The sequence below is a fragment of the Trachinotus anak genome, unplaced genomic scaffold (assembly GCF_046630095.1).
Source record: "Trachinotus anak isolate AG129_WGS33_773 ecotype Australia unplaced genomic scaffold, CSIRO_AGI_Tana_v1 ptg000010l, whole genome shotgun sequence".
In the NCBI taxonomy this organism is placed as follows: domain Eukaryota; kingdom Metazoa; phylum Chordata; class Actinopteri; order Carangiformes; family Carangidae; genus Trachinotus; species Trachinotus anak.
The window spans coordinates 7,652,071-7,667,097 of NW_027273861.1; the positions used below are offsets into that span (position 1 = coordinate 7,652,071).

The 15,027-nt window shown below is 39.1% G+C and overlaps 1 protein-coding gene across 1 annotated transcript in view; it reads right to left on the bottom strand.

Annotated features, from left to right (window-relative positions):
- The window catches only part of slc1a7b (solute carrier family 1 member 7b), a 39,730-nt gene extending 34,754 nt beyond the window's left edge, over positions 1-4,976 (bottom strand). Inside the window, exon 1 of the mRNA XM_071487297.1 lies at positions 4,612-4,976. Within this exon, the coding sequence (XP_071343398.1) occupies positions 4,612-4,752 (141 nt within the window). The 5' untranslated portion in view covers positions 4,753-4,976. The remainder of the gene's footprint in view (positions 1-4,611) is intronic.
- Positions 4,977-15,027: the final 10,051 nt, after the last annotated feature.

A 15,027-nucleotide genomic window follows, 5' to 3' on the forward strand; every position in this document is an offset into this window, starting at 1 on the left:
TTCAAGGTAGCATCATTGTGTGTGTTCACCGTGAAAAAAAAAAAAAAAGTCCTTGTGCAATCTCAACACTCAACACAACACTCTCACACCTACACACACACCTTGCTTGTATTCTGGTAACAAGTATCTTCAGCAAAATCAATCAGCAAATCCTTGAATCATTGATAGTAAGTAAGAACACTACAGAACTTCTGCTTCCGCTTTGTTACATTTCTCACTCTGAAACAGAGTAGAATACCATCCAGCTGAAAACCAATGCCATCTGAAAATGTCAGCCCGAAAGGATCTTAAACACTATAAGTGCTTTTAGAGCAGCTGCAGTGGAGGTTGTATGGGTTTGCTCATGCCTGCTTCCTGCAGCCCACGTTCAAATGCCTGGTTCAGGTGGTTCAGAGATGAAACGGCACAAATAAGTCTATTATGATTGCAGAAGGACAAAACTGATGTAATCTTCAGTGAAGAACATTTCTTTCTTATTTCTTGTAATTTGGGTTCTCTTATACACGTTTGGACTTTTTGTTCTCTAACAAAGCTGTACATTGCAGAGGTCTGCGGTGATGTGAATAGCAGCTGCAAACACACCAGCTGTACTGGACACACAAATTTATGAATTAAAATTTGTCTAAAAAGAGCCTTTAGTTGCATTATGGGAAATGAAGGATTTGGCATTTTAGGGACTAACATTTGGGATATTTTAGCTACTATTCTATAGGTTTTGGTGATTCTTCTTTTAAATCATTCTCAGCAAAATTATTGAAATGTGCAACAGTATGAATTTGTCTAAAGGCTTTCATTTGACCTGACTTATCACCTGAATGCCATCTGTTACGTTTAGTTTGATTTTATACTGTCCCTTAAATATGTTTTAAACAAACATCAGATTGTCCTTCTTTTTATGTGGTTATGGTTGAGAGGGTGGTTTATGCATCTAATTGTTTGTCTGTTGTCTATAGTCTTTTCTGTGGACTCCACCTACCAAGGTAAAGAAATAAACAAATATGCTTCCAGTTCTTAAAGTGGTTGGAGACATTTCAAGCAGTAATACTGAAGTACTTTAAAGCAATGTTGAGTTTTTGTGCACAAAGATAAATAGAAATGCAAAATAAAATCAGTTTCCATTTTATTGTTATCATTAGTTGAATTTAACTATATGTTGTAGCATTGAGGTCATAGTAAGTGATGTGTTAAGGTCAGATATACTTACTTGTCCTGCAGGGGGAAACTCACTGCAAGTCACTGCATCACATAACACAATGACACAACACTCGTACGCACAAGTACATAAATCCTACATACAAAACCATACAAAATTGCGAAGGATCACATGTTAAATGTGAGACAGAATGATAAAAACCATGATTACAGTAATAAATCCAGGTGTAGTAATAAAGTGTGACAGAAGACACTAGTTCAGCTGCTGATATTGTGCTGGACTGTATCATACTCAGAGATGTTTCTAGTATTCTTTCCCTCATGTTTGTATATGGGAGGACAAAAAAGGAGAAACACCTCTCAACGTAATCCAGTACACGTGTAATTTGTGGCAGAACTGTGGCAATGAATTGCAATAGATTTCAGGAGTACTTAGTAAAGTGGCCAGTGATTGTATGTAACATGTTAAATGTCCATCTGTAACCTGCGTCATGTCATTTTACCCTCTCATGGCTTTCTCAATCCAACATGCAGAGTCACTGTCTTTGTTCTGTATGTGGGTAAAAATATTGGTAAATACAGACAAGTGACTCAAGCAGTTTCTGTTTCGGGCTGCTCTCAGTCGTTCTTAAAGAAGCTGTGGACCTGTGAAGGCGACCTCAGTGCCTAAACAGCCACTGAAGACTTGAAACAGTTCAGTCTTACTGAGCATCAGCAGTAAAACACAATTAAGCTAAAAGCAGCCACACCGCTGATGTGCAAATATCTATGTGTTCATATTGCCATAGAAGGTTTGCTTCACCACACTTTCTTCATGTGTTTACATTGTGCATGTGACTATAACGTCTATAATGTCTAGTCCTGTACTCACACACACTGATATTTAACCATTGAATAGTAAATAGCTGCACACCCTTGTGGCTCTTATATGCATGCACGGACATTTCCATAATCAATCATACTAGTATCAGTTGTTAAATATTGCGGTATACAGATATTTTCTGTTACTATTCACAGTCTTTTTCCCTCTGACAGGGAAATCTGCAGCCAATGGTGTGATGTGCAAACCCTTCTAATACTATAATCCAGACTTATGTCATAGATTCAACCATACATTTCCACTCACAGTCTTCTTGTGTGGAAACTGTTTTACATGAATCACATCAGTTTTTAGTTCATGTTCTTCTTTAGATTTGGGCTAATCTTTTCACATTTACATACTGCACAAATTTCTCCCCCAGAAACAAGTCAAGTTTTATAACATCACCCTACTAATGCCAGACATACACTTTTATTTATTTATTTTTAGATATTTTTTGGGGCATTTTTGCCTTTATTGACAGGACAGTAGAGAGTGACAGGAAAGCCTGCTGAGAGCATCCGCTCATGTGGTACACGCCCTAACCGCCCCAGACATGCACTTTTATACAGTACATACACACACACACACACACACACACACACACACACACACACACACACACACATACACACACACTTAAACTGATTGCCTGTACTTTCCCTCTCAGCTCTTAACCCAGAGTGTCTATTAATTGCCTGAAAACATTAAGGTCTGCTTCTCCTGTGTGCCTTGTGATGCTTCTCACTGACAGGCACTCTTATTTGATGTGGCCTACAGTTAGACAAGGCATTTGTTTGATTGGATTGTAATCCCCTATTGGGAAAGTACAGGGCTATTTTTAGGCCTATTTGAGAATATGACAGAGCTTTAGTCAGAGGGGTGATGGGGGAGAAAAGGCTGCATTTAGTTTATGGAGCCCCTGCATAAAGCTTCTGAGCGGCTGAATTTAGACTAGTGTGTTGCAGCTGCCACAGGTATTTTTCCAGCGTATTTACTGTGAGCTTGTGGGTTTGTTCTTAGCCTGGATTTGTGAATTGATGTTTTCTATACAACTACCAACTACATCATCAGCAACTACACACACACTCACTTACCCCAATAAAACACTGACCAAAGCCAATTTCATGTTGTGTATTCTTATGCAGTTCAAAAGTCAGAAGGCAAATGAAAACACTGCTCACTAAATGCTACAAGTTTAAAAGTTTTGCTCATCTGTCAGTTTTGACTAAGTGTAGCTACTTAACCAGAAAATAAAAGTATTTGCACATTGGAAGTTTTTTTTTATTTGAATATGATAAAAACAAACATGTCAGTGCAAGTAAACGTGAAGCTAAAGAGAAATGTATTTTTATCATGTTAAATTGACAGTTTGAAGGATGGAGTCTCTATGATTTTGCAAAAACATTGTAAAATATTAATAATGTTGACATTGTTTTAAATAATTTAAACCATACTAGTGTTTTGTAACTAACAGTTTTCCCTAGTTTCTTCCCATTTATTTCCACTGTCGTTTAAAGATGGAAAAATAATCCAGCCCCACACTGTTTTACATTGTCATATACTGTATACTCTGCTTGTTCCAACATATGTTTACACAAAGTCAAATATACAAACCCAGGATTTCCTGACTTTCCTATGGTTGTACAATTCCATCAAATGGAAATATTCCTGATATTTTGTGAATCATTTCAGTCACATTGTGTGTGTGTGTGTGTGTGTGTGTATATACACACACACATACTTGTACCTCTATCTTTGTGAGGACACTCATTGACATAATGCATTCCCTAGCCCCTTACCCTAACCATCACAACTGAGTGCCTAACCCTAATCCTGACCCAAACCTTAACCTAAACCTAATTCTAACCATAACTCTAAAGCCAAGTCTTAACCCTCAAAATGTGATTTTAAGGTGTCTCAAAAAGTGAGGACCGGCCAAAATGTCCTCACTTTCCCAAAATGTCCTCACTCTGTTAGTAAAATACTTTTTTTTGGTCCTTACTATGTAGCAAGTACAAGTACACACACACACACACACACACACACACACACACACACACACACACACACGCTGTATTACAGTGTATTACAATGGAACAAACTGCACTGGTATCGTTTGACAATAAAGCCACTGTGATTGTCACTGATATGTTACCTGTTTCAAGCACATTTAAATTCTATGATTTGATTTTCATGACATGAGTGGAAATAAATTTCCACAGCCCAGAATTATTAGATTAGTACTGTTGCATTAATGTGGGAGCAGCATTTTACTGTCATAGCAGATCAAGGTGGAGCTAGTTTTAACTACGTTATATACAGTTAGATAAATTATAACTTATCGACAAGGGACAAGGGGCCCAAACACAAGACAAAGTTAAAATACTCATTGAAAAATGTAGAGTATACATGAGATAATGACCAAAAGTGTGAAATAATGGGAAAATTGCAGTCAAGCATGAACAGATGAGGAGAAGCACTCAGGCTCTAACACCAGGGGTTTTACACTGAGGGACATGATTCCCTCCTAAACCTCATCTTCTGCCTACATGACAACATGACATCACACTTGTGTTAGTGTGAAGAGACAGACTGACCTGCTCTGTGAGACGCCGTGTCCTCAGGAAGAATCCCAAAAGACACCCAATGACCACAGCCATCACCGACATGATGAGGAGCCCATTCTGCTTGCAGACATTCTTCACCCTCACCCACACTGCGTCCAAAGCCACGGCCATCGTGAGTCACCTGTCCCGTGTCCTCTCAGCAACCCATAAATGAAGCCAACCCAATGCCTTAAAATCCAGGTGTGAGGACGAAAACAGAGCAAAAAAAAAAAGGAAGGAATGAAGAAAAACTCCGGGACACGGCGGGATGTTGTGTGAAATATCCAGTCCTCTGAGATGTGTTACAGCACCTTCGGGCTCAGCATCCCTCTCATCCTCTTGCTACGGCAATCTGCGCTAAGCTAAGAAGATCCTCTCACTTTCCAGGCATCCCCTCCCACCCTGCTCCACCCATCAGCGGCCCTGTGAGTGCTGACCCACTGCTAGGGGGATGGAACAGCTGGCAACCATGTCCCTGGGGGTTAACATCACCAATCCTGTTAGACCGCTTCTGTATTAAACAGGTCTGAGGCTGGATTAAAGACCCATCAACAATTTGACAAAGGTTAGCAGAGTGGAGCAACCTCACAGGCCTCCTCAATCTGGTAGGTTGACAGAAAAGGGAAGGATGCACAAGATTTTCCAAAAATATACAATACAGCAAATAGTGGTTTGTGAACAACCCAGAACAGATACATAACACAAAGATAATACAGCATGTACATGGCCCAAGCTCATATCAACAGCAAGTTTGTATCTATAGTCCACAACATAACAATTCAGTTAAAGTGGTTGACGTGGAGACAACTTCATCCTAACATTTCTCTATGTGCACGAAAGCAAGAATTCTGTCTTGACATTGCCACTGAACATTATTTGTGTTTTGCAAAATCATCCAATTTGGACCGTTCCTTTCTGGTAATAGTGTTGAGTTCTTAATATCCACTGATTTCAGGCCATCCAGTAGTGGCTGTCATTGTGTCTGGAACAGTCCCAGTCACCTGATGAATGTCTGCCAGCACACCTGCCCCTCAATGCCCCTACTCTACTGGTTTATAATTTTTCCCTGTTTCTATTTCCCTGATTCATTTTTAGATTTGTTTGCCTTCACTGATTGATGGCCCATTGCTGACTTTGAACCAAGACCAGGAAAACCTTGTTGTAACCTTACCTGCCCCGTCCCTGACTCTTACTTCTGAGTGGTATTCCTGTGATTAAATTTTGCACTCTCATAAAGTTGGGCAACCTGAGAGATACAAGTTGTCAGAATTCATGTGACAAAAGCTGGGATACTCTGACTGGCCTATTGTTGGTCAGGCTCCAAATACGTAGTTTACTCAAGTAAACTACTAAACTGACTGTTAACTCATTAGGATTACGTAGCTGACATAGTTGATAGCATTGCGTGTAAAAAATAGAAACACTGGAACACAAAGAGAAGCTCTAAAGCATGAAATCAGTGTCAAATATAATGTATTAATAACATAGTAGTAATATAGTAAATGTCCTTATCTAGCAATTAAGTTATTTTGGTTATTATGGAAATCATTATTATGATCAAGGCTACAATGACAATGACAACTATCATCAATATTTCATCATAATTATTATTCCATTATCATATTATATCATTGGAGAGTCCAGAAGTCTCAGACCACTGTCCCATTCACTTACATGGGATTCTGGTCTCAGACTTGTGGAGCCCACTGTACATCTGTGCTGTTTTCATTCTAGTCATTCTATCAGAGGCTGTTAGACCGGTAAGATGGCAAATTAATGTAACTGTCTATATGAAGGAAGAGAAAAGAAGCACTGGTTGGTCTTCTGGGCTATTATTGGAGCCAAAGAGAAACAATTTGCTCCAGTTTATTAACTCTAATCCTGTAGATGACAGCTGTGGTTTGGCTGCTTAACCTTTCCTTAATGAGAAAAACTGTGATGCTTAAAGACAAAGAAAACCAATTTCTCATGTAAATATACCCCATAAGACCCAAAACACATTCATTCAGTATAGATGGTAAATAGACTGCATTTATATAGCACTTTTATAGTCTTAACAACCACTCAAAAGCATTGTACACTACAGATCATGGCCATCCATTCACATACACATCCATACAGCACTTTTTCTATACATTGCAACTCTTACACGCGCCAGTGGCATATCATTTAAATCAGGAATGGAATTCAGTTTAATGCAGAGGTGATATTCAACTACACATTTTGGTCCTCTTTAATTTTCTTATCATCATCATCCAATCTATCTGTCATCAAGTTTTCCTCTTCATGTGCAAGGTTTTTTTGTTTTTTACTTCTATTGTACTGGCAGTTTTTATTTCATTCCCATTTCCAGACATTCCCTTGTGGATAACACTGAAAAATATAATATTGGGTGGGAGGCTGTGGCTCAGGAGGTAGAGTGGGTTGTCCACTTATCAGAAGGTCAGTAAGACTAGAAAAGGGCTATATAAACAGTTCATTTACCATAATATTGACATAAAGGCAATGCAGTTATATGCATTAACTTGGGCTTTGTCTGCTCTTCCTGCAGGTGGATGGAAATCTGAAGAACAGCTCATTGATTCAATTATAGACACAATATTACAATCAGTGACCATGATGAAAATTGTGAAGACATCTGCTGGTGAAAGGTACAAAGGAAAAAACATGCCTTGACATCTTTCTCTGTGGCTCTGAAAGATGAAGTTGCTCTAGTCTGTCTGATGCAGATTTGTCTCCACCCTGTCTGGAAAGTCTATGAATATATAAACTGATGTCATGGCACAGTAATCAACAAGCAGAGAAGAAGAAGCTGTGAAGAGGCAGAAAGAGGGCCCTCCACTCTAAAATACTGATAAAAGTGTTTGCAATAAAAACAGCCACAAAATGTTTAGAACAATTGCGTGTGTGCAGTCTTTGTCAGCTGAGTATTTTCAGACTGTAGTAAGAGTATAGACATCAAACCAACGCCTTTAAAGGAGCTATCTGTAGGTTTCCTCTGCCGCCGAATGTGGTTTCTTGCCAGTAGATGGGGGACGGTGATTGTCGCTTGACAAGAGCTTCGACCACTGTTATCTTTACAATACAAGATGTTTTAATACACCCTCTGAGTAACACTATGTTTTCAGGGCAGACTGGAGGCTACAATGAGTCGCTATCAGAAAGTGATGAGACAGGTAGGAGCTAGCTGGTCCAGTCGACGAAGAGACGTGGTAGAGACAAGAGTTGACATTGGTGTTGCTTTCTGTCGCTGGACACAGCTCTTGGCGATTAAAGGAATAAAGTTTGCTGAACTCAAAACATTTTTTTCTAGACTGGTAAGTAAACATCTGTTATGTTCTCTTATGATGTTGATGCTCTTAAAATGATGTTATTACATTTTTTACTATTTATTGGAAAAATGTAGAGAATGTGTGTGAATGAGTGTGTGATTGCATGTATGTATAGTGTTTTTTGGGTTTTGCACAGCAAATCTCATAGTACTATTTGGTGCAATGACAATAAAGCTTTCAATTTAATTCAATTCAATTTAATGCTAACTCTGGCTATGTAGCAACAGCAAAACTTACAAACAGTGACTTTAAAAGGTGAAACTGCACACAACGAAAACACAAGCATAACACTTTGTATTTTTATATAATACTCTTCATTTATACCAAAATCAGCCTGATGGTCTCCTGAAGAATGACAAATCCAAATCCTGAAGATTTTCAAATGTTGTCTTAACACCCCTAAAATAACAAGCAATGCTGTATGCAGTAGCAATGCAGTAGCAATTCTGTGCCACTATCTTATGTTATGGTAAGTTTTCCATTTTGGTGCAAATTTTTAAGAAATTTTTGAACCATTGAAGGATTCAAGAAACCGTAAATGGGACTATAAAATATAAAAGATAAGTAAACTTGCAGCCTCAAAAATCCTTTGACTAATTTCAGACTATTTATAATAATAGTGTTTTTTTGTTCCCTGGTTCTGGACATAATGTGCAATCTGAGTTTCTGAAAAAGGTATAGTGTACAAACACCAAATCTTTAAAATGATATGAAAATGAGAGGTAGATGATTTTGGAGGCCTGGAGAATTTTGAGAATTAATTTCAACTTGGAGCTGTTTCAGCATCATTTTATTGTTTTGCATATAAAAAGCCCTGGTTTTTCAGTTCAGGACTCAGGGGAAAATTTATTAGATTCATTATAAAGCTTTAAATTATAGATTATGTTGTAATTGTATCAGTCCTATCTCAGATGAATGTGTTCTGGCAGAACAAAAAAGTGTGTAGTAAAGCTGTGAATGCAGACTGCTTGCAAAAAACGTGCAAAGAATCACTGTCACTAACGCGTGCTGGACAGAGAGTACACAGACAAAATCAAAATCAGTTATTCTTATGTCCACTGATAAGATAATAAGCAGATACAAGAATAGCAGCTTACGTCAACAAAAGCACCAAAACTAGAATTTGCAACATCTAATCTGTGCAGTCTTGCACTGGTCACCTGCATTAGGTGGAAGCGTTTCAGCAAAGCACTCATTCAGAGAGCAGAGGTTCCCACTGTGGCCTCCATCCAATCAGTGAGGTGACATGTAGAAGTTGTAAGCTGTTGTGATGTCCGACATAAAGCACTTTCAAAACTGTGACTGTTTATCCAGAAGGTACTGCAGCTTTGTCCAGTGACATTCTCTATGTAAAGGATCACCTTCCTCTGCTGCGTGGCAGGGAAGAGGCGTGCATGACAGCTTTACAATTCAGATGGATTTCATTCAGTAATGTATGCATAAATGCCTTATGAGAATAGCCAGGGGATTAGCAGAAATGCATTTGACTGGACTTTCACATGTGAAGTAGTTGTCAGTATAAAGGAGTCCTGGCTTGTCACATGCAATCCATCAGAGTTTCACTCATTTGTTGACACAGCTGTCATTCACCTTTGGATGTCAGTCTGTGGCAGGATGCAGTGCTGTTGGTTTTAGATTAAATTTCAAACTTGATTGTCAAGTAAAGTGAAAGTTTATGATAACACTCTGTAAAAACCTGCCTTTTTATATTTGTGTGTATAAATTAAACAAAACAAGATGCACCATGTTAAGTAATCAGCTTTAGAAGTGTTGGTTGGTGTATTTTTGAATTTTGGATAGAGGCAGAGTGGATTCCTCCCGCTTCTAGTTTTTATGCTAAGCTTTGGCAAATCAAGTCTCAGCTCTCTCTACATAGTTAATGCGCATATGTGAATCTTCTCATCCAACTTTTGGCACTTTTTGGCACTTTTCAGACTACTCTACGATGTTTTTGTCAACTGCCACTTCGTACCTCAGGCTGACCTCAGTGCAGGCTACAGGAGCGTGCAGGTTGTCTGTCAATTCTTGGTTTAAGACACTTTTGTTGTGTGTCTGCACACATCGAGCCCTGGACTGTTTTGTCTGCTGCAGAGATTTCATCTTATTTATTTATTTATTTCACCCAGAGAGGAGTTTTAATCTTCCGTTTGCCCAAAGCTCGAGTGATTCAGGTCGCTATGTCCTTCACTGTCTGTCCTCAGGATGAGACTGTGTGCGTGGCTGTCAGGTCACACAGATTCAGACTGTCAATTTAATTCCGCCCTTTTTAGCAGTTTATTGTGTTGCATTGAGGTGTACTGTACTTGTATTGAGGGAGTTCCATGGAAAAAAGATATTGCAAGACAGGTAAGATATTCGATTGACTGTAGCATCTACTATTCTATTTATGGCTGTGAGTCATGTGCAAAGCTAGCATGCAACTGCAATGCAAAAATACACTCACACCCCCTAATAGCGTACATATACACTGTCCTCTCGTTCTTTTGCATCACATGGAAGAATCATGAATGAAGGTAAGTGCTGCGGCGTGTCATCTGTGTGTGCACAGGAAGAGCTTCACATGTGTGAGTAAAGTATGTGCTTGCGCTGTGATCACATGTTTTGCCAGACTCCATGGTCACTAATCCCTCTCTTTTGCCAATATTTCCACTCTATCTGGTTTCATCAGGCAGGGATTACACAGTATTAGACAACCTCCCAGAAGCTGACATGCGTTCATTCATTAAAAAACCCAAATGCAGATGCTCACATGCCTCCAATTCAGCCAAAATGCACTAATTACAGCATATACAGTGCACATGCTGGAATGGCTTTAATACGTTTCTTAAAATGTATTTGTGTGAAATATAAATGTCTGAACCAGATATTTGCCTCATGTGGTCTGTGGTTATGTAATATAGTGGTGATAGTGGTGGGCCCTGATGTCATCAGGGTGGGAGTGGTATTGAGGTTGTAGTTTAGGAACCTTAGCCCGCCTTTCACCTTGGAGCAGCGGGCAATCAGTTTGCAGAGCATGATCCTCCAGCTGACTGCTTCTCTGTAGGGATGGAAGGAGCTGAGAGTAGCAAGCGAGTGTTTTCAGAAAGTTTACAGCTCTATAGCACTCAGTTTATCCTGCTGTACTGACTTACTTTGAAATGTTCTGAATGATCATTCGGGAACTGAACAGGTGAGAAGATTTCAAAATAATACACATTTTCTGATCTCACAAGAAATTCTAACTTATTCTAAAAGTACATATCATCTTTATTTTGTTTGTTTGATAAATAGATACTGATCCAGTCTGGATGCGAAAAGGACTCAACCAGGTTGTTTTCTCTTTTTTCTCACAAAGCCAGATTCTCATTGTGCTCTGCTAAGGCTCATTAAACATCTGCTTGGGACAGATGTTGTTTCAAGTAAGCTGCACACCAGATGACTGACAGGTCTCTCCTTCAATCAGACATCAGCATTAAGCCTACTGACAGCTGATTGGATAATCGCACCACTCACTGGGCTTAGAATGGTATTTGTTTCAAATATTCAAATTAGAAAAAGCATGAAGGTTGTCTTTGAAAATCTGTTTCAGGCATTTGTCTGAAAACATACAGCAAAATCTGATTCAGAGAAATAGGCCATGCAGTTTCAGAAACCTACTTTATTGTATAGCTATTATATCTCATTTAATCTTAAATCCAAGGGACAATGAACTCCATGTTTTTATCCTGCTCTGTCAATTTTCATGTGCTCTCTTTAGAGAAACAAGATTAGCATAGCCATGCTAGCGGCTCTGTAAGGATGAACTGTGGCAAATGTGCTTTAAGCTAAAAGTTCAACACATAGTAAAGCTGAGTCTGGCGGGAACATCATTAGTTTTGCAGGTTTTTGTCCATAAACCAAAAGAAAAACATTTTGTGGACAGTAAAGGAATCACTAAAGTTACTAATTCCTTGTCATAAAATGTGATACTTCAGATAACAATATCACAAACGTAAACCACATGATTGCACTTGAGGAAGCCAAGGACTGCAAAGCTGCCAGTATACACCATGTCCAACCGTAACTTTACACAGATTATGAAAAGGGTGGGACAGCACTTCCTGTTTGTGCTTGGACAGATTCAAGAAATCGATGCAGAGTTGAATGAGTTTACTGTTGGCTTGGTAGTAGACTAGATCAGCCGGAGAGACACTCTAAACTCTACACTGCTGTGGTTGTTTTGCTGTCAGGCCACTAACGACACTCTGGGCTGTTGTTAAAAGTTATAATTTTTCTCAATTGCCAAGACACACTTAATGAAAGTGGGAGCTACTTCACCTTCATCATCGCTTTTTTAGCAGCAAAAGTTTTCTCTTACAAATGTGTTAACACTTTTTCCTTGGTTTCACACATTTCTGCAGCCTTTTCCAGAACAGTGAGCACTGATCTCATTTAAAGACCCTCAACTCTATTGGATTCACTGTGTTAAATGAAAAGAAAATATCTTTTCACAGCTGATAGAAATGAGTGAATGAATGTCTGATGCACCTCAGTGAAACTCCTCAGCGCATCTCATCACAATTACAATCAGTCTGCATCCATCTATAAAAGATCCCACCTCTGTGGTTTGTGGTCATGGCAGAAGGGCGCGAGGAAGAGTAGTCGCGCTGAAGGGGAGAAAATAGAGCTTTAAGTGCCCGAGTTTCAAATGAAATTTGGCCAACAATTACTGAGCATGTCATCAATCATGGCTAGTCCTTTAGAAAAGCTGGACAAAGGGTCCAGCCCATTCTGAGTTATAACACTGGGACAGCTTTGTCAGAATTTAGTAAGTCGCAGTGTTACTGTGCAGTAGACCACTGTGTATTTCAGCTTTACTGTATTGCCCTGTTGGCAGAGCAGACTGTGTCTACAGTAATGCAGTTTGTTGTTTAATCAGTCCCATTTATGTGACTGCCATAATGTCACCCTTGACATGAACAGGAGGCTGCCATTGTAGATGTGGCTGTGGCAAACAATGTGATCAGATTCAGAAGAAGAAACTGTGTTCGAAAGAAGCAGCTGCACCAACTCATTCAAAAGAAACAACATTATGAAGGAGGTAGACTCCAGTATGTTCAGGTGAGGAGTTGTTATTGTAATGCCTTATCACACCATGCAGTCAAATGAAACTGGAATGATTAGCTTTTTTCTGAAGGGGCAGATCACAAACTCATTTATGTAGATGAAACCAGCTTCAAATTCTCTCAAGTGAGGAGACATTGAAGGAACATCACTGGACAGAGGGGCCACTGTTACAGTGCCAGGTCAGAGGGGCACCAGTGGCACCATGTGTGCTGCCATCTCAAATGATGGTGTCCTTTGTCACTTACCAGCTACTGGCCCATACAACACATCATCACATTATTTGATGCACTGAATCAAAGACTGGCTCCACCTGAAGAAAGAGTCCTGCTGATGCCTGGCCTGGCTCTGTATGTCATCATTTGGGATAATGGAATTCTTCTTCTCTGCTTGGAGATAAAAGGTAGATGATCACCAACCACATGACCAGATATTTCTCCTGGATGCAATGAGTGCTGGTTGCCTGGTAATAGGAGCAGAGGACTGCCGGGGATGGACAAACCATGCAGGGAGGGTTTTCCCTCTGTGCATTGCAAGGAAAAACATCCAAATGTGATGCTGATGAGAGCCTGTGGCCTAATCATCAGGACCAAATGGACTAAATGTCAAAATGTCCTTTGGTTTCTTTTATGTTTACTGTATTTTAACAGTATTCCACAGTTCTGAGTATGAAAAGTATGGAAAAAAGAATAACATGGAAAAATCTGATGCAGTACAATAAATCATTTTTGCTTGTGTATTTCTGATTTACAATGAAATTCTCTACTGGTTATTTGGTGAAGGAAGAAAGCAGTGCAAAGGCTGTACCATACTGAGAGTCTGAATGTGTTCAGCCTACAGTTGCTCAGTACAGGTCTTACATTTCACTGGCAGTTCGTGCTCATGGAAAGACCTTCACACAATTTAAAATGAATGACAAAAATGTCTCTTCTTTCCAGTATTTCAACAGAGCATCTCAAGTATGTGTTAAAAGTGCTGCTGCAGAGTGCAGCATCTAGGTATATGATCATCTAGCAGTGTCTAGCTAATATCTTCCCCTCTGACAAACAAGGATATGACTCAGCCACCAAGGTCAAGATCGTTCACTTTAGACTCACACACACTGTAAATTCCTCCATCCATCCATTTTCTATACTGCTTATGTGAACCGGGTTGTGGGGTGACTGGAGCCAATTCCAGCCGACATTAGGCAAGGGCGGTTACACCCTGGACACTGTAAATCCAATAATCAAAATAATTCAGTAAACTTTTATACTGTACAGTAACACTCATAGTAGCAATTCTTCTGCATTATGAGTACTTTTACCTTTGATTGTTTACATACATTTTGACATGCCAGTCAAATATTTAATGTAGCATTTTTACTACATTTTTATTTTAACTATATATTTTTAATGTGTGTTATTTACACTTTTACTTAAGTGAAGATTTGTTCACCAGTGTCCTCTTAATACTCATTACTCAATACTTTATACTCAGACTTCAATAGACTGTGGCACTCAGCCTCAAGCCCAGTGGTTCTGAAGACATAAATTCTTACAAACAGATAAGAAGTATATATATTGTCATTTTAAAATAAGGATTCAGTCATTTCCCCAAACACAGGGGCTCAGTAGGTTTTAGCACACGTAACTCAAACGGGGAAATAGTTCATTTGTCGGGGACTATTTTCAGCGATGGATTAATCCACATTTGGTGCTCTAGTGAGTATATATGGCAGCAGGACAGTGAATGTGGGACTGAGTCAAAATAAACTACAGTGAGTGTGTATGTGTTCGTGTTAATAATAGAACATGTCACTCAGTGTCTGACTCATGTTTTTTAACAGTTTTTGGACGTTATAGCTCTGTGGCTCTGAGGAACCAGAAACAGTATATCAGGCCTTGGATACACAATATATTTGTCAGATTAAGGCTTAAGATGTTAAGAGCATAAAATATGGTCAATATGCTTGAATGAAAGAGTCCATATAGGCTTTTATCCAGAAATATTA